Consider the following 15144-nt stretch of genomic DNA (forward strand, 5'->3'; position numbering starts at 1 on the left):
ATCCACAATCTATAAATTAATATCATTTTTCATGCTTTGTTCCTTACAAACACATATAGCAACCAGTAATACATTTTGCAGGAATACTACAGAAAAATCACTGCAGAACTACAATAAAACCATCCGCATATTGTAGGAGGTACACAGGAACTACTACACTACTACTACTACTACAGGAACACTCTCATAAAGCACACCCCTTGGTTATACAGGCAAGGTGTAACCTTTTATGATTATGATTATGAAGCATATTAAAGCTGGAGTGATCACAATGGAAACGAAAATACCATTAAGTTTATTATAGGGATGTTATTTTGGATAAAAAAACACAGTATGTTGGTACAAAGTCATAATAAAGTTGCAATTGACACACTAAATCATATCATGAATAATTAAGTATTTAGATACTGTGTTTTTAAGCTAAAATACAACAAAATAGGATAAAGGTCTCATACATTAACTATAGAGTTGCACAGAAACACAGTATGAGGCAACAATATTCTTAATTTTCAATGAAAATGCAGGAAAATGTAATGTACAAACATATAGACTCCCCTATAAGAATATTACACAGCAGTTACAGTAGATGTAAAACATCACGAAGTAGTATAAACGTATTAAAAACTAAGAAATGACTACATTACACAGTGTGTGGAGTTGCATGTTGGAATATTACAGTGGTATTTCTTATTATACACGACACGAGACTTTTTCCTTATTAATGACACAACTATAATTGCAAGCTTTCACACACACACACACACACACACACACACACCACACACACACACACACACACACACACACACACACACACATATCACGCTGTATACTAGTAGATAATCACATTTTGATCAGGCTAAGCCCGCCCCTGGTAAAAAAAAAAAAAAAGTAGGGGCGCTCCGTGTGACGCTGGGGCTGTAAAAAAAATCCAGTATGGCGGAATCTGTCAGGAGATGAATTTCTTCGTCCCCCCCCCCCCGCGCTGAGAAAAAAAACACCAGTCTAACATGGAAGAGGAATAAAAGCTCTATGGGACACATGTTGGGACGACTGGCTTCCTCCTGGCCCATGTAGGTGAGCTGCTGGTGTGTTTGTGTGCTCTCGGGGTGAACGTGTAGCCGAGCTGCGCCGCTTTGATGTTGATATTCAGGCAGGGATGCGATGCACAGACAGGATTCATCATAACAATGTCCGGCTGAAGTTTCCACTCTGCTCCGCTTCGGCTTCGGCTTCCCGGTTTTATGCAGGGCTGCTTTAGAGCCCGAGTCGTATCTACTTCTGGTAGGAAGGATTTCACATCTTAAAACCATGTAGCTAAAACATTGTATACGGTTTGTTGCTCTGTAGCGGGCGGGAAGTGTGTAGGCAATGCGAGGGGGGGGGGGAATGGACAGGCGATGTTTATTATGCCGATTGTTGCTGGGCTATTTTTAGTACACAGCCAAGCCTTAGGGTCTAATGCAATATAGACATTGCCAACACGCCGGTGTCGCCTTATACCAGTGTTAGTGGCGACAAAAATGCGTGAAATGAAGGTACAGGCCTGCGTAAGTGTGTGTTTGAGTGTGTGTGAATGGTTCGGGATGGGCGGTGGTAATTCTCTGCATGCGTCAATCTTTTTTTTTTGTGAATGGGGGCGTACGGGCTGTTGGAGTTGTTAAAGCAACATAAAAGCAGCGTATTCTGTCTGGTTTAAAATGTCTTTAAGCGCACGAAACGGGTCTGGAGCAGGAAATATTAGTAAATGGCGAATAGTCGTTTGATATGTGAGAGAGTTTGAGTTTGGACTAGAGTGCAGAGTTAGGCTAACTGAGTATACCCACCTTTTTGTGACATCAGCAGCAGCCAGTGTCAAGTTAAATGCTTACTAGATGCTAATTGATTCCGTTTAGGAGAAATACAGGTACTTTCTTTTTGCTAAGTTTGGTGTAATTTCCCACCTGAACAATACTATTATCCATGTCTGTTTTTCTTAATGTATTATTTCTTCACTATTGGCTTCAGGGCTAGTCTCCCCAGATCTGTCACTCTGCATCAAGCAAGGTCTTTTTAGGGACAATAGCCTAGGACACACACACACACACACACACACGAATACCCCTCCCGAGACAGATGAGATGCCCTGGGAGAATGGTGTTGCATGAAGCCCCCCCTGGAGTGTCAGCTACTCCCCATGACACACAGATTCGCCCCCACCCCTCCTTGCCTTGCTTGTTCCATCACAAAGTACAAGTGTGCGTGCGCTGTGCAGTGACCGACTTTTTGGGGGGCAATTTGTCCTGCGGCTGCACTGTCTGGCCCTCTTGTCTTGAGACCCACCCCCCTAAACACACACACACATATGCATCCATCCTGCTTCAGCGGACCTCTTAGACCTCTGCCAACACACACACAAGGGCGTGAACATGCACACTACCCCCATGCCTCCGCCGCCCCCAACCCACCGCACCCTCGGGCAGTGTTATGCCTTCTATTTGTGGTGGTAAAGTCGACTTGATGCTCTCGGCTCATGCCATGATTACATCTGACACTCCTGCTCCGGGCTTGAGGAATTCAGGCTACTCTCTGAAAAACAAAGAAAAGAACAATCAATTATTTATAGAAACAGCAAAGAGACCAATCAGATACTCCCCAAAACAAAGAAAAGATCATTTATCACCAAAACAAATAAATGAGTCAAATGTTTCTGCTCTGAGAAATTCATAACTTCATGAGACCAACGAGACCTTTCCACCCATTTCTACAGTGAAAGTAATACATCATACTTTTTCCATATTTTTTCTTAATGTTTGAGCGCCCCAGTCAAAAAGAAGTCAGGGACAAGCAATTTATTGCCCTATTGGTTTACAGCCTCTTGCGGAATAAGCATGAAGTCGAACTTGAGGTCGTATTTAGTTTTTGACGGCAGTCTTGCATCTGCATGGCAACAAGATTTTACTTCAAAAACCCCGGGATGTATTTCAAGAAGCAAAATTTGCCAGATTAAAAAAACCCTAACAGTCTTAAAGGGTTTAATAAAAATAAATACTCACTTTTTCACCAAGGTCAGAAGACAGCTTTTAAAGTATGTGTTTGCTTATTTTTTCTTTCAACATATCGCACAATACAGGTGTTGCTATTTAAATACTCTACTGTTCTGTGTCTGTTGTCACAGTGCTGGTATTGAGAAGTGATTTAATCAGTAGTCCTGGAATTACCCCGTTGCTAGCTAGGTTGCATTTTCAGTCTTGCTATTAAATCACGGAATATTATCTGTGTAGTCAGCTGACATTTGGAGGCAAAAGAAGTTTCTTCCTAACATTGCTGGCAAAAGGGAAAGCAAATTTACTTTGCAGAGAGGAAGTATGTCTGCCATGTTTGTGAAGAGGTCCAATTTACCTGTCAAACTTACTTAACTTGTTGTTGATGTCAGTTTGACATCCCGCTAGTGACTCGTGATGGACATTTTCATTTTTACTTTATTACATTTTATAGTCCAACAATTAGCCTTTTTTATACCTATTATCCTAATAATCCTTAGTTACAGGCTGAGATTGTTTTGAAATATAAATATAATTGCTTTGATGGATATAAAACTGTCTACTAAAGATGACCAAGCCTTGTCAGCTGTGTAGTGGAAGTGGAATCCAAGACTTCATTCAACAGTTCCCACTGAAGGATCAATACTATAAATAACTGGAAAATGAGCTGTGTGTGTGTGACATAATAGCGATGCACCTATCCAGCCTTTTCTCTTCCAGTCCCTCAACAATGAAAACACAACATGTTTGGATGAAGATGACTAAGAAACTGTGTTTAATGTGGATTTGTCATACCAGAACTGCTTAATAAGGTCAGTCGATCTGATCCAACAGAATACATCTCTGTTTATATGCTGCTTTGAAGTAGCAATTTTTCTTGGCTGGGTGTGGATTCCACACCAATGTAAATAAAAACCCTCAAAAATCAGATGGAAACTGGTATTATTACATCAGAAATCACATATTTTTAATAGAAAAGTAGTGACGTGGTCTTTTTTTTATCCTCTCCGATAGGTTGGTACCGGTGCTAGACAGCAGGCTGCCGCTCTGATTGGAGTAGCCAAATCAAAAGCCTCATGGGGATTGGCAGCTGCGGCTGGAAGTCTGCTTCCTGTTTCCAGCCTTGAGGGATTTTTGAGGGACCATCCTGAGTCACACACACACACACAAACTCCCAGACAGCCACAGTTTTGGCAGGATAACAGCTTCCTGATCGCCACCCTGTGAATCACACAACCCACAACACACATCTGTCCTGCAATACACACACCAAGCCAGGTGCTCACCTGCCGCACTGCGTGGACACCCACCCGGCCCACCTGCTAGCAATGACATCACACAGTCACCAAGGTAAGATCAATGTCATTACCGTTATACTTCTTATTTCCTTGTCTGTCAACACGAATTTGTGTTTATACAATGTGGAAATTAAGATGTTTTAGTAATTTTTCTTGTGCTATATAACATGTAGGATAGTTACATTATCACAAATTGACTAAACATCTTTTTTTTGTGTAATTTCAAGTCTTATGTGACCATAGATAACAAAGTTTCACCAATTTTGTTTTACTTGATGCAGCTGTTAATTCTGCATCTGAAAGCCTGTTGAATCAGTTGGATATGTGGAGTTGTTCACCCTGATTAAAACCTTCGGGCAGTGAGAGTAATTACACAAACACTGTTGACGTGTGCTCACGATGTATGCCTACAGGTGAGCTCACCCCATGCTCGTGTTCAGAAATAGTTACAAAAATATAGAGATATTTCCACAGTTCCAAGACAATAGTTATCAGTGTTAGAGGGGTATATTTTCTATTTCTTCACCTTTTTAATTCTACTTCATTCTCCACCTTATTACAGTATTTACTCACTAATTGAATCTGCTCACTTTCCCTTCAGTTGTCTTTTCCCCACACTCACACACGCACACCTCTCACCTCTGCTGCAAACACAGCGGCATGCCCAACCTCTTTCTGCCTCTCTCTTACTATATGTGTCTGCTGAATTTCTCCATAAGTGGTTCGTTTTATAAAATTGCCGAAGAAACCACAGAGTTGGATTTTTCCACTCATGATTCCGTTTTCAGCAGCAGGTGCGTCGCATGTGGAGGAGGCTTGACGTAGCCTATCAGAACTAAACCAGAATGGTAGTGAATGACATCTGCACTGGTGTGTTCATCGTTGCTTTACCTGGTCCGTGCTTGTAAAATATCCACCGTGTCCCAGTCTGGTAATGTAACAGATAACAACTCTCTCTGTGTTTCTCTGAAAATGCTAAAATGGGTCGCCAAAAATACCGTTACCTGGGCGGCCCGCCCAAGTAAAGTATAGACTTTACTTGGGCGGGCCGCAAGTGGGAAACACTGCCAATGGTCGTTTTCTTTTTTTACTGTAATGCTTCCTCTGAACGCAGTTTCTTTTTTATATGTTATTATTTTAAATCATTGGTAAGGGTTATTGTTGCTTTTGCCTTTTATAATATTTGTATTTGTGTAAATTTGCAACTTTTATGAAACTACTTCCTGCTGCCAGGACACCACAATGAGCCTTTCCTGGATCAATAAAGGTTTAAAAATATTAATAATAATAAACGTCAGAAACGTTTTTGAATGCTTCTTAGCTTTTTCCACAATAGGCTATGCTGTACTCCTAGCTTCTTTAATGGACGCTACAGTGATTCACTATCGCCTCTCGAGGCACAAGTGATGTGTATACAAGAGGGGACAGCCCGGTGCTAGCTAGTTAGCTCGCTAACTTCAGTAGATATCTGTACTATGGCTGAACAATCAATGAAAATCTTATCAATTGCAATATCAGTCAAAATAATCACAATTAGAATTTTTTCAAAACTGTTCAGCCCTAATCTCTACAACACAGCACATAAACGTCTTTGACATGACGTCAGAGCTGTTACTTCTTCACATCCTGTTGATCATGTCAAACTAAACCTTAGGCCAAATCTCACACAGTGCAAGTCCTTTGTGGAGAGTATTTATTATTGAGAATTGTTCATTTCATGTTCATTATGATTGTATGGGTTTCTGTTAATATGCACTGGCAACGTTGTATTTTATGCAGTCATGCCAATAAGCCACAATTAAACAAAGATGATTGAAGATGACCGTAGCAACGTAGTATCTGCCCTCAGTCCAACATGAGAGGAAAAAGAGGTAGAGCTGCCCCAAGGGCTTGTCAATCATTGCGGCTGCACGAGCCGCTCCCTCCCTCACACTCCTTGACCTCTCGTTCCTTCACTACCTCCACTTTTTTGTCTCCTGCTGACACTTCAACTGGCAAGAAAGGACACTTAAAATCTACTATAAAACATATAAATATGTTATTATTGATGATGATGCACTCCATGCCAATCCTTTTGATTTCTCTGTCCCTCTCCCTGCATTTGTCCTGGAGTTTCAATACCCCTTATTATTTACACCCACATGATGGATTGTCAAAATCTGCCAATCCACTGTATATATAGTATCTCTGTTGTTACATGTTACAGAAAAGAGCAGAATCGCTTAGAGAGTGGCCTGGCTGAGGGGGAGGAGGAGGTGAAATGCTGTTTGGAGCATGAAGCCAGGAATTACACATTGTACCTTTAAGGAGTGACTTTTAGTTTAGCTTTTTGCATCCAGGATGGTTAAATTCTGGGGGAAACTTTAAATTCTTGTAACAAAAATGAACCAAATGTTTTTGATGTGAGCTCAAAAAGGTTGCCTGTGATATAAACGCAAAAATACCAGTGCAGGCTGCTGATCAAACATATGCAAGAATCATGTTTAACTTTGTTGTAGGGTGTGTAGTGTAAAAGTGACAGAAAGGAAGACGGTTCTCCTTCTCGGCCCGTGCGCTGACGAAAACACCAATCCATCACTGCTGCTCAAACATGATGGGAATCCTGCACAAAATTTGTTACTGTCATGTGTGGAGTAATGATGAATTTAGCTCCTCAATATAGTCACATTAAGGGAAGTCTCTCTGCCACTACATCTGCCGTATTGATATATGTGAACGTTTGATTTTGAACATTTGGACAGATCGCACCTCGCTGAAACGTAATAAAACATTTTAATCTGTTTTTATGACTGTTAATTGGCCTGATTCAAAATGAATGAGCTCCAGAGGGCGTGAGAAAAAGTCCATAACACGGGCTCATTAAGAGAGCCTACTTTCCTCTTTGACACCTAATCAAGCTCAGTTTAGAAGCTTTGTTTTATTGAGCTGATAAATTATTCGGTAAGCAGCTGGCAGATGAAAAGGTTAGCTTCCTGCCCTGGTCGGCGTGGTACCTGACAGTGTCAACTGTGTTTGTACACCTGGGAGTGTGTGCCGAGGTTACCAACAGGCCCCGAGGGATATGAACGAGCTGCAGCCTCAGCCGGCGCCCTCAGCCCTCCAACATCTCCATCAGTGACACATCTGAATGCACCACAGAAGGGTAGAGCAGATGTTTAGTGCTCTGGCGCACATGTGTATGCTATTTGAGTCGCCCCTTCCAGAGAAGACACTTTGTCCGCAGACATCTCGCTGCAGTGTCGACTCACTTTCCCCAAGTAGGGCCAAGCGCATTATATTGTTAGATCAACCTCAGATTAGTGCGGCTCAACAGGTATCATTAGACAGTCAATTCTAATTTCTCCACATGTTCACTCTTCTCTTCTACAATCGAGGCTGACAAAGTGAATGCCCTGCTAATCCTAAGAAATTATTTTGACAGTAATTAATGCTAACATATGCCAGAGGTGTGTTCCCCACCTTGAAATAAATGATAATATACAGTTAATTATAATGAAATATTCAAATAATATTCAGTAATCTGTTTTTGAGCATGTTTTAACTATTTCAGTTTTAATGATCAAGGTTGAGAAGAAAATTGTGTATCTTGCTGATTATTATGTCTCAACAGAACATTTAGAAGTTGTGGATGATAACCCTCTTAATTTCTCAGTACATTTCCAAATATTTGTCTTGGGGCTCTTTTTGTGGGGTAGAAGTTAGACATTTTTAACAATCAAATCATTCATGCAGACTCTCATAGTATATATATAAAAAGTATTAGTAGAAGATTAAAGGCTACTCATTTATTTCATGGTTCTTTTTCTGACAGAAATGCAATATTAAAGTTTACATAAGTAAGTTTTCAGTGGCGTATAAAGACCTTTCATAACCCGTTATGGTTTTATTGCCTTAGAATGACATATTTCTATCCACATACGCCGCGGGTCCCCTGACATGTTGCGCCGCCATGTTTCTACAGTAGCCCGGACGGACAAGTCTCTTCAGAGTTTGTTATGTCACTTTTACTTCAGTATGTTTTGTTACTTTTAGTTCAGTGTGTAAGTTTTAGTGGCATCTAGTGGAAGAGAAATTTGGACAAATGGGGGCCTTCACGTATTATTTAGCACAAGAGCTGACAAAGTGTGCCGGCCACTGTAGCTTGTCCTGCACGCTTGGAAAGGGAGGGGTGAGCGGTGCATTCAGTGGTGTTGGAATAATTAGAATCTTTTTTTCCTCTTTAAATCTTTATTGGAAAAAGAGAAATAAAGTCTACACGGGACCTAAAGAAGTATACAGAACTTTGATTTGTGCAAAATCAAATACTGCATATACAACATTTGTAATATGGGTATAATGGTTAGTTTGCTGTCTATGTAGAGTGAACTAGATGTCTGCGTGTTGTTTATATGCTCTGATCATGCTAATCCAACACATCTTTGTAGTAGCGTCCTTGTTGATTCCACATTCCGACTTAAGAGCATGTGAACACACCGACGTTGGAAGAACGAATTCACAACTCAGAAAATGGGAACATCAGAGGAGCATGTGAATGCATCGTGAGCAGTTGCAATTCGCAACCCTCACCACTTGATGCCACTAAAAATGACTGAACACTGAACCTTTAAAAGTTAAATGGAGACACATTTTTGTATTTAGTGATTTTACACAATTTTGTTATTTAAACGAATGATGAAGAGTGTCTTAAATGTAAATGCTCTGTATTTGTATAATGCCTTGGTCTTTGCGACCACTATATTGCATTCACCATTCACCCACTGAGCCGAAGTGCTCAAACAGAAACTAACATTCACGCACATTCATACAGCCTGGAGGAGCTGAGGATTGAACCGCCAATTTTTCAACTGACAGGCAACCCTCTCTACCTCCTGAGCCACAGCCGCCTGCTGACATTAAAGGCTTCAAAAAGTCTTAAAATGGATATGAAATTAAGGCTGGAAATGGACTTCAACGCAGTTAAATTTACTGGGGTACATCATTAGGTTTTAGAAATGTCTTAAAGGGTTACTCCAACAGATTTGTTTTACACTTCCATAAAGGAGACTCACAAGAGAAAGAGAAAAAAATTGTCAGAAATGAAGCAGGAGAGGCTGAAATATCCTGACTTTTAGTCCCTTGTATGATTCAAGCTCCAAAATTTCCCATAATGCAGCTCATTAGCATTTTTCATGAGCCTCAATGAGTATATTGAACAGCTGATAGCGGATAAACTAGTCAGCTCCTGTCAAAATATAATAAAAATAAGTCTCTTTTAATTTGCCACCCTGCCCTCCTCTACCTACCATCTTCATAGTTTGCCTCCCACTACAGGGCCTAACAGGGCTACCCGGGATCTGCCCCCTTGCCCACGTTAACTCACCTCTCACCAAAAACAAAAATAGCTGTCCTCTTTTGTGTGAGTCCAGGAGAGACGAGTCATACCTACAGCGGCTGTTTCTCACTGTCTGGTTTTCCTCTGAAAAGCCTTCAGAGGAGACGGTCTCGGTCCTCAGAGTGCTGCCAAGTGTGGGCGTCAATTTGAGGTGTTGCTTCTCTTGTTTGAATGACAGCTTAGAGACACACTTGTTGGATGTCGGATGCGCGGAGAGAGACAGAAACAAGCAGCCAAGAGACATTTAAAGACATGAAAAATTGGGCTTGTCTGGCTTGTCCTGTGACTTTTTTCTCAGTGCTGTGCTTATGGCAGTGATGTTTACAGAAGTGAGGATTCCAGGGTAAGGAATATGTTCTGTTATAATTGTTCTTTTGAGCAATAGATGCAAGGAAATTGATCCTGTGGCTTCAGGTTACACCAGGGTTGTCTGCTACTGCCACTGTTAAATTGAATTTGTTTTATATTGAGTGTAATTAAACAACATTGGCTTTGTTCTCGGGGTGAACAATGAGACTTTCAGATCCACGGCGTTGTTGTGCTCTTGTGTTTGCATTGCATTCCAAAGCTGCAAACTTTTTTCTGAGCTTGCTTTGCACTTATTTCCAATCATGTACCAGCCCTCTAAGTAAAGCTTTTTGAGTGTGTGTGTGTGTGTGTGTGTGTGTGTGTGTGTGTTCACCCTCATGCAGGAGCTCTGGCGGGTGTTTGCGAGTGTGCATGCGTGCCTGCCTGCTTGTGTGCCATTTTTGTAATCTGTAAATGAGCTTACCCGCACGCACGTTTTTGATCCTGGTCTTACTCATTTTCTTTATTACAGCAGCAGTGGGATTTTTAGATTAAATATCATTTACCATAAATCTCTTCCTAGAAAAGTGAAATGCAAAACACTTTGTCGGGTCTATGTTTCCCAGAACAAAAGGGAGTCAGGCTGATAAGGCCCTCACATATATCGGCATATCAGCAAACAGGCTGGAGTGTTTTCACAGCACTGATTACTCTGTGTACTGAGAGCTTTAGCACATTAGCTGGCGACATTTGTTTTATACTTGTGCTTAGCAGTGAGTTAACTTGTTGACCATGTTTGGTTGAACTGGGCCGTTTCTGTAAATGTCACGTCCGTGATCAATTGCACTTGTCCAAAGCAGTTAGGCGTAATATGGAGAACAAATTATTCAATAAAAACATGTAATGTAAGTATGGATAATTATCTAGCGCCACGTGCTTGCCAATTTGACCAACCAGGAAAACGACTCAAATTTTTAAAATATTTGCATTTAATATAGTTTTTGTTTACGTTTTTATGGTTACCGCCCTGTTGAATGGAAGCATAAATGACTTATGAAAATAGAGCAACTCGCTGTGGTTTTTTATTGTTGCTAGGCAGAAAATAAACACTAATTCTGACCCGATTGGACAACGACGTCGGTTGAATTTTTTTCAACTCAAGGTGTTCAACACTTCTCCTGCCTAGAAAACAACCGAAAAAATGACACCTGTCAGATCAGCGACCTCACAATCTTATTAACCAGCGTCAACGTGTGTCAGCTCTCTAGAAAAGCAGCAATTTTATCACAAGTCTGTTTTCTCATATTTACAAGGAAATAATAAATCTAGACTATAGTATATAGATAATGTTTTCCTTTATCTCCCCACCTTTTATTGAAGGATTGGTCCATATTCATAACTTGTGTCGGTATTTACCATCATTATAAACCAAGCAGCAAATACTGTAGATGCAGGCAGGACAAGCTTTAAGTGGAAATGAAAACACAAGTTTAAAAAGAGCAGCCAGCCTCCTCAGGTGTTGCAGTGGCTTATTAAAGAGGGAAGGTGATGCCACTAGCTGGCACTGATTTGTTTTTGTCTTAGTCATAAGTGAACCAGCTTTCCAGGGACGTCTGCAATGTTTACCACTGGAGCAAGAACTGGGGCTGCACATGAGTCACACACACACACACACACACACACACACACAGACACACACACACACTGAGGCCAGTAAGTGTTTGGCATGTAAGTGCCAGGTACAGTAAGTGAGTATTTGTGAATGAGAGGTTTCAACTTTACATTGTAATATGCAAAAATAAAAAATTAACCCATTCCACGAACACTATTAAAAGCACGTCTACTGCAGGATATAAACTGTGTTCAGATTAGATTTTTACTGCTTCATTTTGCAGGGTCTGTGTGGGCGTGAGCACCTTTTATGGCTCTGAACCGGTGAACTTGACACCGTGCTCCTTTCCTCGAAGGCTCAGCGGTATCTAGGTTACAAGCGCAACAGTTTATACAGCCTCGAAACACAACACAAAGTGCGAGGCAAACAAAATAAACACTAATGAGCAGGGTCAGGAGATTGCATCGTTGGGCTGGTACCCAAGATTGGAACCAGTGGTGGTAGATTTGTTGCTTTGCATATGCAGATTTATGTCTTGTACAAACTAGTCAAGTTGTGTTGCATCAGAGTCAAAATTAGATTTATTGACTCTGTTTAAAAGGGAATACCATTGTTTAGATTCACAGTTCTGTTTGTACACCTGCCAGTTTCCGTTACTAGTTCTTAATTTCATGCAGTTTCTTTACTGTTGTTTGTCTGCCGAGCATAATGCGATGTGACACTAATATGAAAACACAAACACAAATGGCGCTGAAAACAAACAGGTCAAAACTGAATTAGTAGGCTGTTGGATAATCAAAAAACAAATAAACAGGAAACTGGTTGGAAAGAGAAGATATATTTATCTAAAGCTATGATCTTGATCTCACAAGTTAATTACTAGCTCCAACTTGAGGTAAGCATCTTGCTTCAGATGCTTGGTGGGTTTTTAGCTCTTAAGGGGCCGGTATAGTTTGTTAGAAGAGTTTGTCGAACAGTTGAATAGATTCAGAAGCCCCTTCCCCCACACCTTTTCTGACGTTGTATTAGTGTCAGAAACTGACGATCTGACATTCACTCCCACTTCGCACCTTGATTGACCAGCTGTATAGATGTCTCAGCTCTCTCTTTTCATTCAGGATACAACTATTTCTGTGTCAAACAACCAAACGCGACACTACGAAAGCCTTGTGAAAGTGTGTGAAAATGTGCACTGTTATCACCATATTTAAACGATATTGCAGTTACCTAATGATGATGATACCTAACAGTGGATTACTTAACAAATCTGAGGCAGAACATTCAAAACAATTATGATAAAAAAATTTTTTGACAAATATGCATGAATAAAATTAATTCAATTAATTCTTTTCCTCAACAAAATAACTATCTTAATGGAAAGTGCTAATTCATTGCCCAGCCCTAGGTCTTCACGATACAAATTAAGCTACTGCTAGCAGGCCCAAAGACAGGGATCAGCCTGGCTCTGTCCAAAGGTAACAAAAAATAGCAAAATGTCAAACTATTCCTTCGGATATTCTCATCATAATAATTTTTTTCTGAATCCTAATTTGGATTGGGGTCTGCTGCAGATTGTATTTGTGTATAACTGTGAGTGCACTTTTATTATGTGGTCAGTAGGGAGTTTTGGCAGGAATGGCGAGGGACTGCTGCTGACGTAAACAGTATTGCAGACAAGGCAGTTACACACACGTACTGTATATACCCTGGTGTAGGGTTTGTTTCCTTGCTGGTTTGGGACAGCTGGCACAAGAGACACAAAGCGCTGTAATGTACTGTACAGTACCATCATGCATTGGACTGAAGTCTCCTGCTCCTGCTGTGTTGTCTGTGCTTGTCCTCATGATCCTATCTGAAGTGTTGATAAAACATTTTGGAGGTCGTGTCTAGTCCTCTCTCTCTGGGTCTCATACTTTCAAGGTAATTGTTGTCGTGGCCAAAAACTAATCTTGTAGGTTTATTAGGGCAGGCTCTAATAAAACTCAGGCTCCTGCACCATTGCCCTGCTGCTGACAGTCTTGTATTTTGCCTTAGTGGACTTGGCACGGACAGAAAGAAGTTTCACCAGATTTTGACATTCATTTTCAGTTAAAGATGATTTTTTTTTTTTTGGATTGTCATTTTTGACAACCAGCAGCTTTGAGTACTAATCCCCAGAAAAATTTGCCCATTTTTCTGTCATCAGAACCATCTTTGATCCTCACCCATGTCTTTAATAAACACTGCAGAACAGTACGCACACAGATCTCTAGATGGCTATACATCTATATTATGGATTTACTTTTTATTACACCTGCCAGATACTATTAACGGGGCAGCAGTGGCACAGTGATTTAAGGAACAGACTTGGGACTGGAAGATCACTGGCTTACTGGCTGGTAAATGGAAAAAAGCAAATGAGAAGCACTTTCCCTTCCTCTAGTAAGACAGGAAACTAAGGTGGCCTTGAGCAAGACACATAATTCCTAACTGGTCCAGTAAAGCCGCCACAGTGCGGCTGTAGTTTCCCTGGGCATATGTTTGCATATGCTTCCTAATCAATCATCTTCAGTTTAAAAAAAAAAGTAAAATAAATGTAAAAGCTTCTCTGCAGTGGCTGCCTGTACAGATGTGAATATAAGGTGGTTCATGAATTAAATCTACATTTCTCTCATCCTACTTTAGGTTCTGGCCCCCTCACTGACCTCTTTTCATCCTCTTCCCCAAATGCATGCAATCACACTGCTTAAATCAAGGGGTGAAAGGGTTAAAAGTTTTCGCTGCAATAAAGAGGGCCCGGCTTATCCCTGAGTCTATTTTTAGAAGCACACACACAAGATATGCGCACGTGCATGCACGGCGAACAAACAGTCATTATTTTTGGTCTCCCGTGCTGATTCTCTTCTTCACAACTGAGCAGATTGTCGCCGTGTGTCATGCAAAAATGGAGCACGGGACGAGTGCATGCATGACACAACCACTGCCTCTTTTGTGCGCTGGTCAGTGTGATACGAGAGTGAGCCTCATCCAGGGTAATTTCAAGCCTTATTGTCACATTTGTCTGCCGGCCACTTGTGCTGACATGTTGTTTCTACCGTACAAAACCAAATTATGAAATTGTGGCTGATTGCAAAATGCACTTGAGCGGCGTGTTCCCACAATGCCGCACCCTCCTCTCCCGATCTGAACCCGGTGAACAGAGATGAGGTTCCTGCCAGCCAGACAGTTCGTCAGTCCTGTCCTCTCATGTGCCACCAACTTGGCTGAACATGACCAATAGTCCATCCCAGAACAAACCCAGGGGGGTCTCTTGTGCAACGACCGATCCCCTACATGCACAAGCTCCGCTTTGTCCTTGTACAAATGGAGCTCAGCACCCATCTTGTCCCGCTGCACCCATCCCCCTTCAAAAACAAACTAATCATGGCCTTTTATACAGGGTAGATGTCCTAGTACATTGGAAAAGCTCTGTTTTTAATTGGTATCAGGACAGAGACAGCAGAGAGGGAACATGAGCTAATGAAAGGAACGGGACGCATCTTTTGTCCCCGTGTCTTTTGTCTCGTCCCAGTT

The 15144-nt window shown here is 41.2% G+C and overlaps 1 protein-coding gene across 3 annotated transcripts in view; it reads left to right on the forward strand.

Moving 5' to 3' along the window:
- The first annotated feature begins 926 nt into the window (after window positions 1-926).
- Window positions 927-15144, forward strand: part of LOC119903736 (histone deacetylase 4-like) — a 59685-nt gene continuing 45467 nt past the window's right edge. For all 3 annotated transcript variants that reach the window (XM_038719956.1, XM_038719960.1, XM_038719962.1), the window contains exons 1-2: window positions 927-1077; window positions 4038-4373. In XM_038719956.1, coding sequence (XP_038575884.1) covers window positions 4352-4373 — 22 coding nt within the window. In that variant the 5' untranslated portion in view covers window positions 927-1077; window positions 4038-4351. The remainder of the gene's footprint in view (window positions 1078-4037; window positions 4374-15144) is intronic.

The sequence above is a fragment of the Micropterus salmoides genome, unplaced genomic scaffold (assembly GCF_014851395.1).
Source record: "Micropterus salmoides isolate LMB-PRFRI ecotype aquatic unplaced genomic scaffold, ASM1485139v1 Ms_hic_scaffold_1, whole genome shotgun sequence".
In the NCBI taxonomy this organism is placed as follows: domain Eukaryota; kingdom Metazoa; phylum Chordata; class Actinopteri; order Centrarchiformes; family Centrarchidae; genus Micropterus; species Micropterus salmoides.